Source organism: Ambystoma mexicanum, chromosome 3p (genome assembly GCF_040938575.1).
Source record: "Ambystoma mexicanum isolate Mex_15411 chromosome 3p, UKY_AmexF1_1, whole genome shotgun sequence".
Lineage (NCBI taxonomy): Eukaryota > Metazoa > Chordata > Amphibia > Caudata > Ambystomatidae > Ambystoma > Ambystoma mexicanum.
Genome location: NC_090925.1, coordinates 1,152,675,464 through 1,152,687,991, shown reverse-complemented (window position 1 = coordinate 1,152,687,991; position 12,528 = coordinate 1,152,675,464). Strand labels below are relative to the sequence as shown.

At 41.5% G+C, this 12,528-nt stretch overlaps 1 protein-coding gene across 1 annotated transcript in view; it reads right to left on the bottom strand.

The window, feature by feature from the left end:
- LOC138581314 (phosphatidylcholine:ceramide cholinephosphotransferase 1-like) overlaps window positions 1-12,528 on the bottom strand; it is a 716,924-nt gene that overhangs the window by 302,128 nt on the left and 402,268 nt on the right. Inside the window, exon 5 of the mRNA XM_069652542.1 lies at window positions 8,097-8,263. Within this exon, the coding sequence (XP_069508643.1) occupies window positions 8,097-8,263 (167 nt within the window). The remainder of the gene's footprint in view (window positions 1-8,096; window positions 8,264-12,528) is intronic.

The following is a 12,528-nucleotide window of genomic DNA, read 5'->3' as shown; positions in this document are numbered from 1 at the left end:
AACTAAATTGCAATTGACAATCTTTTGTAGTAAATTATGCTTTTTTTTCAAATGAAAGCAAACCAGTATTGCACTATTGCATTTTTCAAAAGTTCCTGTGCTGTGTGCATAAACATGCGGGGGCAGATCAATTTTACACTTATAATTTAATTTACACTCTAATTATAAAAACAGTGTGTAAAGAGTATGCATGGTCTAGTTTGCATCCATGCAACCTTGCAGTTAATGGGGTACATTACTATAAATGGTAAGTGGCAGCAGAGTCTTTGCTCAAGGGTGAGTGATGGTCATTACACCAATCACAGGTGTTATAGCCTCTCAAATCTTCAAGACTACAATTAAAACATCCAAAACCTGATTCTGCAGGAAGTTCAAGCACTGTTCAAAAACAAACAAATTAAAGTGACATTTGTAACTCAAATAGAAACTCCGCAAAACCTGTCCCTGTGATAATCCAGATTGGTATTTAACTTTATGTAGCGCTTCATACATGGTTTGTCCAACATCTAGGCACTGTGATTATTTTACCCCAGTCGATACTCAGTTAACGACCTCTGAAAGATGTTAGCCAAAAGATAGTTCAGCCGGTTGAGCACTCGTTGCTGCAATCTGTGCACAATCTGTTGGTTGCAGGTTCAAATCCTGGCATGGCCAACTCAGCCTTTCATCCTTTCGAGGTCGATAAAGGAGTACCGACTTCGATTTGGTAATAATTGTGATAAATATGTTCTATGAACAGCACTTTGCCAAAAGCGCTATATAAATAACCATCTGACCATGAGATTAGGTATAGAATTTAGCATGAAGCCCTTGTCTCTCCACACTGTTGTATCATAACATTGGCATACCATTAGGTAGTAAAAGCTCCAGGAAATGAGGACTTTCATTAAACATCAAAAGGCAATTCTGCTACCGACCCACAAAACACACAATACAACTCATGTTTGCTTTACTATGTAATTGGCTAGTTTTTTTGTGTTTTCAACATTTAAATACAGGAGAAATCAAATGACCAGACCTTAGAGGAATAATGAAAGGTGTATTCTGTCACAATGCAGAAAGTTGCTGCATGGTAATGATTTTCATACTGTTTTTGCACACGTTGGCTGGATGTCACATACATTTTACTCTCTTGCAAAGGAGAAAAGTAATTTTTACTCTCTTGAAATCACATTTACTCAAAGTTTAAAAATAGGGAGTAAAATACTCCTACCTCAAAATCTTATCTGGCGCACTGCCCCCGTCTCACTTGGGGTGACAAAGCAAAACATAAGAGGTGATGGCTGGAAGGTTTTGAATTAATCTTAACCTCTGGCATTGCTCTGGGCAACCCTCCAGAATATCGATCTTCACCTACCAAGCCATTACAAAAGGGAAAGACCATATGCAAATCAGGCATGGTCCCACCCCAAAAAGGGTAGGCCAGTCCGAACTGCTTGGTCACATCCCTTCTGCACGAGACCATAAGCATCCCCAGACATGTTTCAACCTTGTTGGGTCTCATCAGTAAGGAGTAGCTTCGGTCTCTAGGCCCAGCAGGCACGGGACCCACGTCTGGGCATACCCGTTCCACTCGGGGTGACAATGCAAAACAAAAGAGGTGATGACTGGAAGGTTTCAAATTAATCTTAACCTCTGGCATTGCTCTTGGCCACCCTCCTGACCATCGTTCTTTGCCTGCCAAGACATTACAAAAGGGGAAAGAACATATGCAAATCAGGCATGGTCCCACCGCAAAAGGGGTAGTCTAGCCCAAACTGCTAGGTCACATCCCTTCTGCAAGAGACCACAAGCATCCCCAGACATGTTTCAGCCTTGTTGGGCCTCATCAGTGAGGAGTAGCTTCGGTCTCTAGGCCCAGAAGGCACGGGACCCACAAGCAGTGCCAGTGGTCCCGATTTTTTCTAAACCTTCCATGCATCACTTTATTGGTTTCAGTGTATTTACGGCTTACAATTCGTTTGCAAAAGCAAAGGGGAAGTTATTAGTCTTACATTCCTTAGCATTCCGTTATTTGTATGCTTCCATTCTGAATGGGTAATATTAAGCTGCAGACTGCACTCATATCCTAACTTCTTCACTTAAAGTGTTTGATATTGGGAAAGTCATATTCTCTTACTGTAAACTATCTACCAAAACTGTTAGTCCATATATCTGATTCCATTTAAAGTACACACTTTTCAAAAAAGCCCAATCACAGTTTAATAGATTATAACAATTGCTCCATTTATATCAGTGACCAATCATATATACTTCACAAAGTTTTCCCTTGTACTGTAACTCCCTATGATGTACTAAAGTATATAGATTGGTGTTACTTGTGAAGAATCCTACAGAACCCTTAAAGAACCCCTGCCTGAAGTCTCCCCCCAGGTGGGCAGGGAAAGGCAGACGCTTCCTGATCCTGACCTTCAGGGTGGTGTACTGCGGGAGGATCACCTCTGAGGAGACAAGATCCAGGGTGGTGAGCAGATCCCGTGGGATGAGACCCGGTATGTGCCCTTTGAAAGGAAACACCTTTCAAGATTGCCAAAGCAGGTAATGGCTTATTGTCATTACGATGTATTGGAACCACATTTAAACTCTATGGTGCTGGGCAAGCATACAATGAAACCAGAACAAACCTTAATAACAGAAACATCTTTCAATGTATCTCAGGATAAAAACCCTCCATACTCCTAGGTATAATGTAAACAGATCTAGCAATATTGCCTTAAGTCCATTGTCTCCCTCTGTAACAACCAATTCAAAAAGTTCATCTTTTAATGGTTCTTAGGGAAATAAATCTACCCTTAAAAATAAGTATGTGCTTAAAAGAACTAACTTTGTTGTTGGGGACTACGAGTCCCTTAATCCCATGAGTACTGGGACGAGGAAGAGCAATGAAGAAGCATGCTGTAGTCGTAGTCAGGCATTTAAGCCCAACGGCCCACACCTGAAGGAACCTGAGTGGCATAAAACGCCCCCTCAGCTGCAGGCAAGGAGAAGGAGCTGGAACTGTGACTGGAGTGTGTGCTGTAGTAGCAGGGGCAGAAAGAAGAAGACACAGTGTTGGCAATCTATGCAGAAGTGGGAGAACCAAAGGGATGCTGGAAACGTTGATGCAGTAGATTTCCCCTGCTTGTTCTGTGATGGTCCTGTTCCCCCAAACTCCGAGTTGCAGAGGCTGCACAGCAGAAGACTTGCAGGAAGGCTGCCTTTCCCCATGTGGGCCTGATTTCTGATCATTACTGAGCCAGAAGTGTGTCGGAGACCGAGGGGAGGAGCTGCAGGCAAGCCGTGGGTCTCAGGAGTGAGAGGGGCTCCTTTGTCGAGTGGCCGGATCGAAAACATTGTCAGCGAGGAAGAGTGTGGGTCCTTGTGAAGCCAGAAGCAGTAGAAGTTGAGCCAGAAGTCGTGGAAGTTGTGGAACCCGCAGAACAAGGATTACCGAAGCCGGTAAGTTAAACCTGTAGTTCTGATTCCTTGCGCAAGCACTGCCGCCAACAGTATCCAGTACTATCTTCCCTAGCATATAGGCAGAAGCGAACTGAAGTAGCTTGTTAAAGCTTTTAACAATTGGACAATGAGAAAGTAGCACTTGTGTTTGATCATTAATTTCTCTTTTCACTCACGTGAAGAGCAAATGCTGCAGAAAGCCATTGTTGAATACTTTAAACATTGTGAACTATATGAAGAAGTGGTCGCCTGTGCCTAATTTCACTTTTCACGGAAAGAGTGACCTTTGCATTTGTGTTCACGCGAACATTAAATGCTCAATAAAGAAGTAAAGCATTTAAACATGGTATCTACAGTTGAAGAAAGAGAAAGCATTGCCCAAGCCAAGAGTATTCCCCTATTGAGCCTGAAAGCAGCTTTTCTAAAAGCCGAAAAACCATCTAACTAAGACTGTGAGCACACTGAAAGTGTAGCCCTGCCTAAGATACAAATGTGCAAGCGTTACCTGGAGCCAAGAGAGGGACACCAAGGCTTCTGAGTAATTATTTTGTCTAAAATTTGGCAGAGAGATGAAGGCAAAGTTGGGGAAAGGGAAACGTGCTGCTCATGAATATTATCAGAAGTTGGCACAATCTAAATTGCCAAAGAGAGAAGTGGGAATCGAAATTGTGTCAGAACTAAAAACTGTTTTGAATTACAAAGTACTGAAGCTGTGGTGCTATTTCAAAGTACTGAGATGGTGGTGGTATATCTGGGTGTCAGTAGATGCAACATTTCAGAAGCCCAAATGAAGTGGAGTACTATGGGACAAAGGAGAATATTATCATGGTAAAGTTGAGTAGAAGTGAAGTTGTTGAAGTAGAAGCAGCAGCACTGTGAAGTCATCTGACCAATATAACTATTGTGAATCCTAATTGTGACGAATGGCATACTAATTGTTAACCAAGAACTGTGTTTCACTGACAGTTGTAGAAGTTGCATTTCTTTTGAACTGTGGCAACGTTTCTTGGATTACTGGAAGTGGTGGCAAACCATTGTGGCTGGGAATACCATTGGCGCTGTTCTGAGGAAGTGGAAAGTCCATATTTCATTAGGAAGAATATATTTGCTATTGTTGGAACTTTGGTTAACAAAATGTTACCTTGACATTGAAACATTAAGAACTGATCTGAGACTATCTTATCTGCACGGATTTACGTGTTTCTTTCTTTTGTTGAACATTTCAGTAGAATTCACTTTAAATTGTGGGGAAGGGAGCTTGCCCAGGTTATTGAGAGTTTATCAAGAAACTGTGAATGTTGTTGATGTAATTTGAATTGCCATATATTTTTCTTTGAATTTACTGTTTAGTGTGAGGGCCAGACATCCTGTGTTAGAGTGTTTCCCTTTAGTTTTGGTTAGGCAGGGGAATCCTCTGCAGAGTAGGGATAGTGAGGCATTTAATATAATTTATTCTTTAATAAAATGGCATGTTTTGAACAATCATCAAACAGTTGTCTGCCTCGCATTGCTGACCCCTCACGCACCCCTTGTGCTGTCATTTTCTGTATTATTCCTTAGAGCGATGTCAATACATATGCAAATTCTATGTCAATCCAAGAGGCTTCTAATTTAACATTAATATTTATCTTGATGCTGAATAAAAAACATATTTATATGTGACTATAGCCAAATCAAACATATAGGCATAGGTCATGCTCTCAAATCACCCAATGTGGTTGCATGTGACCTTACATAAGAGTCCAGCAGATTAATTTCATAAGGCTGCTGACACCATCAAGTTAAGTACCATCCTCTGTAAGCACTAAACCTGTGTGGTGTAAGATTCTTGCTTAACTATTGCTTATAACCGTATTTTTGTGGTATCATGTTTTACTGCAGCAGCACGGTATCTGGAGCCTCAGAGTGAGCCTGCTCATTGGCTCACGCTACACACAGTACGTCACCGCCTGTGCAGCACTCATGCAGGGATCTTCTGGGCCATTCACAGATGCACTGGGAATCTTCCAGTGACCTCCTGAAACTATGCAGATCATTGCGGAAGCTGTCTCTCACACTGTGCTCCAGTTCCCATGGTGCTACCGGAGCAATATTGTTAGTTTGTATCGCATGCTTGAGTTCTTGGATTGTGTTCTAGTGTCTGCTCAATAAGCTTTTTGTACTGGAATGCTCGGTGCCCGCCAGGGTCGGCACTTCATTAATGGTTGTAATGCTGCCATTGGGTGGATTTTTATTAAAGGGATACAGTTGTGCCAATGCATTTTGGGGCTTTCCAGCAAGTTGTCCAGAGGAGATGTCTTCCTCTGGAGGCTTGGAAAGGAATATGCCTGATTGTAGCAGTGGGCCTACCAGCAGTTCCAAACAAACCACTATTATAAGGGATGTGGATGGGGGTTTGCCCCCGGAAACAGGGTCAGCTAACCTTCCTTTTTACCCCTCTGCGTCTATGGCCACAGTTGTCGAGGAGACAATGGAAAATGCTAAATAGGACCTCATTAACACAATGGCCTCCTCCTTTGATTGGCTTATAGTTTCTGGGTTTCGTTATAGCTTCATGGCTGTGCATCCTACTTCTGCTGTAGAAAAGGACTGTCAGAATCAGTCAAGAGATTCATTTTATCCTAATGAATACGTTTCTCTCCCTCAGTTGGCGGCAAAAGAAGTGGGATGTTGTCAGCATTCATTCAGGCTTCTCTGGCCCCTTTGACCTCTACAGGAGTTGAAAGCCAGACATCTTCACAGGAGCCTGTCTTACTACCAGTTGATATGTCTCCCTTCAAATGCCAAAGAACACATTATTTGGTGACTGAAGCTCATGGAAGCCTGATATCGGAAGACAACTTTGGACCCTCACCCAATAGTGTTAGGGTCAGATGTCAGTAACTTGGGCTTGGAAGCGAGAACATGGTCCCTGTTCATGGGGAGAATGGCCACAGGAAAAGCAAACTCTCCATATCAACTGCCTGGAACTTTTGGCAGGCTCCTATACATTGAAAAGGTTTGAAAAGGATGGGATAGGAGAAACTGCTGTATCCTCCTACTTTTTAACGTCAATGTTTCAGTGGTCCATTATACATGCTGGGAGTACAAAATCCTAGGGTTTAGCAGATCTGGCAAAAGAGTTTTGGCATTTCTAACTGGACAGGTTTATAACCGTCCAGGTCAACAATGCCGCAGACTGGAATTCCAGCCATATGCATGACAGGAGAGATTGGAGGCTGGATCCTAGCCCATTTGTTTCCCTCCGGGCCATTTGATGCAGATTGAGTGAAGCGTGGTGAGGGGCAGACAAACACAAGCCAGATGGCATAGAGCTCAGCTTTCCATGGACCCCTTGACACAAGCTAGTTGTGTATGCTAGTGTCTGTATGGCACCATGTCCTTGTAAGGATTTGCTAAATCCATTGTCTGCTCTCCAGGCTGTACAGCTCTCTGAAAACTGTCTCACCAGATCCTCACATTTTCCACCGGTGCAGGCCCAGCACGCTGTCCACCAGTGACTGTTCCTTCACCATCTATCTATCAGTGCATCAGTTCCAGCTCCTCACACTGTCCACCACTGTCAGGCCCTCACACAGTTAGGGATTAAGGCCATTACTGTACCTGTATGTTGATCACAGATGCTCAACACACTGAGCTTTATTATGTCAAAGATCATTTAAGGTCTAATATAACCACAGGCACCAGTAAGACCTTGATCCCAGAAAACATTACTTTCAACACTTTATTCCAGAATGTGTTGCAGTACTAACCCTCTTATGCCGCACACCCTTCCTACGCTTCTTTTTTTACCCACCTCGCAACTTCCCTTCAGCTATAATGTCCCCCCTCCCCAATGCTTTCAATGAAATTACTCCTCCGATCAAGACTTCTCGAGACTAAGAGGTACCCAGAACATTTCGGTAAGATGAAAGCAGCAGGTGTGGGAGTTACAGTGGCAGTATATGCACATGTGAGTGTAAGTAGTCAAGGAAGGTGGCATCATAATATCCCCTTAAACAATGCTTGCGTATGAAAGGTCTAATGATTGTTTGCAACCCTTTGGCAGTTCAAATCACAATTAAGGTCCAAGGATTCATAGATCTATAGACTACAAAAAGGAGGCCCATACATGTCGGGCATACTTTTAAAAAAAATAAAGACCTAACTGGGTTCCTGTTGGAATAACAAAACTTAGAATTTGAGTTAAGTAATACATGTACATGGACTTAGAATCTCTTTCTATATTCAAAGCATTTTCCTTTGCTTTTATGAGGACACAGAACCTTGTATCACTGTCATATTCTTCATGACGGAATGTTGAATACATGGGGCCTGAAGCCCTAGCTGGAACTGAAAGCTATACAACCCGAGTGTGAGTCAGCTTTCTGGGGCTTGATGATTTGCACTCAAGAATGCAGATGGGGTTGTGGGTGTTATTAGCAGTGGAGTTAAAAGGATGACAAATCTAGAGTAGGTAGCATTTACAGGAAGCTCTCCAAAATCTGAAAAGTCACATCTAGAGACGTAGATGGTCTACTCTAGATACAAACAAATATGGCTATAAGCAGTTATTAGACAATCATTTGCAATGTGAATAGTTGATTCCACAACCTTTACCTAAATTGTTAATGTTTCACATTGGGGTTTAATAGGATTAACATATGCTTGTGACTTACCTGATTGTTTGTCAAAGTATGGTACCACCAGAAGATCCTTGTTGTCACAAAGTAGGCAGCAATAACGTCCAGTGTGTAATGAGTGTGGGTGAACATTATTGAGACCACTCCAGTTACTGATAAGAGCCAGCAGAACAGTTGGTACACCCAGAAAATGTCAGGAGAGTCTGAAAGACAATGCGAGAACAAAATCTTGCTACCATATATAAAACAAGCTTTTGTTATATATCACACTTATTAAATGAATACCCGATTCATCACGATTTTAAATACACAGCCCACTTACATCCTACAGCTTTTAGTATTAATGGAGTAAAAACATACACATGATATATGACTGTTTTTAAATGAATGTTGATATCCTGAAATTCTAACATTTTTAGCAAATGGGAAGGCATGGCAGAGAGAGCCTATGTTAATGCCACTGTGATCCTAGGGGAAGCGGGATTAGTATGGATTTTGCACGCAGAATGCCACAACTAATATGCAGGATACAGTAGACAATCCTTTAGTGTTACCTATCAGCATGGTAATGCCACATTTGCAGTTTAAGTGTTTGTGTGTTTGTGGTGTATTGTGTAGTAGACTCCCAGTTACTTGTGCATTGTGTACTATTTGTGAGCAGCATATACAAACTGAATGACATCACAGTAACACTTGTTGGTGCGAAGATGACACAATGCATGTTTTGACTACGGCTGCAAAGTTACCACCAGCCAGATTTGAAAATTATCTTACAGTCAAATGTCCAGCCTGCAAATGTGGGGTTGCTCAAGTTCCCCTCATAAAGACATCACACTGTATTCTGGTCTCCAAACTCTCCAAATTCTGTTGCCCTAAAATTGATAGGATTGCCGCTCTTCTAGTATCCCTTCTAGCTTTAATGGACAGAAACTTTGGTGATGAGATAGTTCCTTAGAATAGCTGTGAGATCTTCATTATTGCACTGCTAATGCCACTACAAAAAGAGTCCAATTGAGCCAGATGTGTGAAAATGATAAGGACCCCCTGAGCAATACCTGGTATGGCATTGTTGATTTGGTGTTTTATTAAGCACTCGTTATTCACAAGCATATGTCTCTGGAGCCGTCTGAATGACAAGAATTGCCTTCTTAAGAAATGGGATCACAATCGCAGTTTTTAAGTGGTTTACCTCACTGTATGTAAAGAATACCTGAACACATGGGCACTTGAGTGATTTATTTAACATTAGGCAGGGGCAGTTTGCTCCCACAGAGAAGACAGGTCTTGAATGTTGAGATGGAAAACTCACCCAGCACATGCAAAATGATTGAGCATTGAGAATAGAGTGAGCGAGGAGGGAGACATCTGGCGGGTATCAGTAATGTCATTGGCACAAAGTAGTCTTCACAGACCCACCAGTCAGGAAAGAAATATTGGGCACTTGAAGTTACTGTGGGCAATGAGCTGTTGGACCTTTCATCAGCCATTACCCAATATGCGGAAAGTAGTCACCAATACAAGAATGTCCTTAGGAGCATGAATTGGCTTGGTCGCTCCACATGTTGCTGCCCATAAAGAACTTGCGAAAGGTACTCATGGGGGTTAGGTAGACCATGGATAGAGTGTCTGAACCCTAAGGACTTTTTCCAAAATTGAAATCACAAGCCAGAGGAACAGAAGTTAGTTGTCTTAACCACCCAAAAAACAAAGATACTAGAGAAATTAACTGTGGGTGCTGGTGTCTCTGTATTACTAGATCCGGGTGTTGGGGCTCCCAGAAAGAAGGGATGATAAAAATGTTGTGCTATTCTGAAAGGAATTGTTGAATGATTTGCTTAAGCAGAAAATGGTATCCCCCTTCTCGGAAGATGGGACACAATATAGCCCATTGAGCAGTTAACCATTGATATGTATGGCCACATGCACAGTTATAGTCAAGATCCTGAAGTTGAATAATCAAGATACGAGACTGCAAGATGCTAAAATACTGGGCTATATGTAGGCTATACCTAGAAGCTGTTTTTTTCCACCTGTCTTTAGCTCATAACACCAACCTTTGCATATTTATAGAATGTTAAATGTTAAATATCACAACAAGAGCAGCTACTCACATGTCTCACATCTCTCCAAACATGGATGCCACAGAGCTGGGTCCACCTAAATTGGAGAAAACCTGAGGTCCTGCAAAAGCCCTTAAGTGCAAGTATGTGTTGTTATCCCAGTGAGCAATGTTTGAAAAGTCCATTCCCTGTCTCCTAAGATTCCGAGTTTGGGGCTCGTATTTAATAAAAGGATTTCCTTATGTTTCCAATTTAGTGAGTCACCAAGAACTATTTCTTCCAAATGAGGAAATTGAAGAAGGGTTTGCCAATCATAGCAGTCAACCCTCAACCGCACACAGAAAAATGGCAAAAATACCACTTCAATTCCCCTTTATGTTGGGGTCCCAAACAAAGATAAACTGGGAGCCTTCTGAGAGTGTGTAATGCTGCTATTTCACAAAACCTACCATATTTCCTATAACAGAAGGAAACCTCACTGGCACACAGATTCAATGATAATATTAAACGTAGATGCATGCATATTTTCGGAGGCACCATAGTATCTGGAATAAAGTCTTACCTTCTAATTTCTAGACTATGCTGTGTGATAAGAGAGCAGTGAGGTACACGTGATTACTATGACCAGCTGTTCCTCTACAGGGGGAAGCAAATTCTCTGTCCTAGACCTCAGACTCTGGAATAATTTGCCTGCATCCATGCTGTCCATTACTTCACATACCAGTTTTCAGAAACAATTAAAGTCACTCCTTTTATCTTTTGCCTAATCTCTCCTCTTCAGCTTTCGGAACACGTTTTGGAATAGAGTTTGGGGAAATTCATTTTGTAGTGTTTGTTAAATGTGCACACTAGCCTCTGCAGTAATTAATCAGAATTAAGACATTCAATGAAGTGAAAAAACCCATACCAGTGATGCAAATTAGATACATCTTGCTATATCCAACCAACAAAACTATTATTGATGGTGAAGGGACTTTGCTGAATTAAACACATCATTGAAGATGCAAGATAAAAAAAGTTGCCGTTTGGATTTCATTGCTTTATCATCAAGGAAACGAAATACAGAAGATGTATCGTAAATAACATCAGATTATATAATTTGTATTATAAATAGGTTATTTAAACCACTGATTTGATATTGATGTAGCTTATGTGTGAAATGACTTGTCACCTAGAAACACTTGTGTACAGGCACGTTATAAATACCAAATCATATCATATCATATCATACACACCTAATTATCAGTTTCCACGTTTCCAATGAAATGTATCAATGGAACTTATTTTTCTAAAAGCTGAAACAAATAAACACTAGTTGAACTGGGACAGATATTTCACGCAAAAAATGCATTAAAGTATCAAGATCCAATTAAGTGAAGAGACAAATGCCCACAATGCTGGACCAAATTCCAGTGCCCCTAGAGGACTCTCTCACATGGACAACCTGACCAAACAGTGATGTAAATAACAAAGCTCTTTCGGATCCTCAAGGTACATATAAACGCACAACTTTGGTGGACATCTGCTGCAGGCATGGCTACCCACACGCATGCATCAGAATGCAGCGACGGCCTACGACATTCGTTCTAGATGGGCACATAAAGAGTCACTTGCACTCATCTGACCTCCCTCAGCCCCCATCCACATGCCTGATCTCTTGGGTTGCTTGCTGAAGCCTGGCCAGCCCACCTAATTCCTTACCTTGGCCAAATGCACACACTCATTCTAGTCCTTTTCTGAGAACATACTAATGGGAAAAGGCGCAATATAAATGACTACTACTACTACTACATCTGTATTTAAGGCAATGTGTCATGTTTTCAAACAACAGAATTGCATAAATATAATTGAGTAAAATTACCAAATTGTTCTCTTTTTTTAAAGTTAGAGTGTCATATGATGGTCAGGAGGAGGAATCCAAACCATTATAAAATGTCATGATTCTGTGGGAGAAGGACAATCAAATTATTTACGGACACCTACCGTCACACAAAATTTGGGCAAGGAAACTGATACTAGAATTGTAGAAGTGCTGAGGTACTGACTCAGGAGGATTTTTCAAATTGAGACAGAGGGGGCTCAGAGGTAGGGACACCTGGTTCTCTGGATTCAGATGGCTGAGGAGAACCTGATGACTTGGAAATCCAGTAGCTTCCCATCCAGAGGACAGCATCAGTCCAAGTGGTCCAGAGGCATCCCAGAGGCTGATGCCTGTTCCCAAGATTTAATTTGATAAACAACAATGTATGTGAACGCATGATCTTAGCAATTGAATCCTATGAAAGGGGATCATTTCTCTCTTCCGATAAATGAATTAATACATTTCCTTTGCTTATTTCAGAAAGAAAAGGGCCTCTTGGTAGATGTGACGTTTTCATCCAAATTTACTGATTTGGAAAATTAATTAA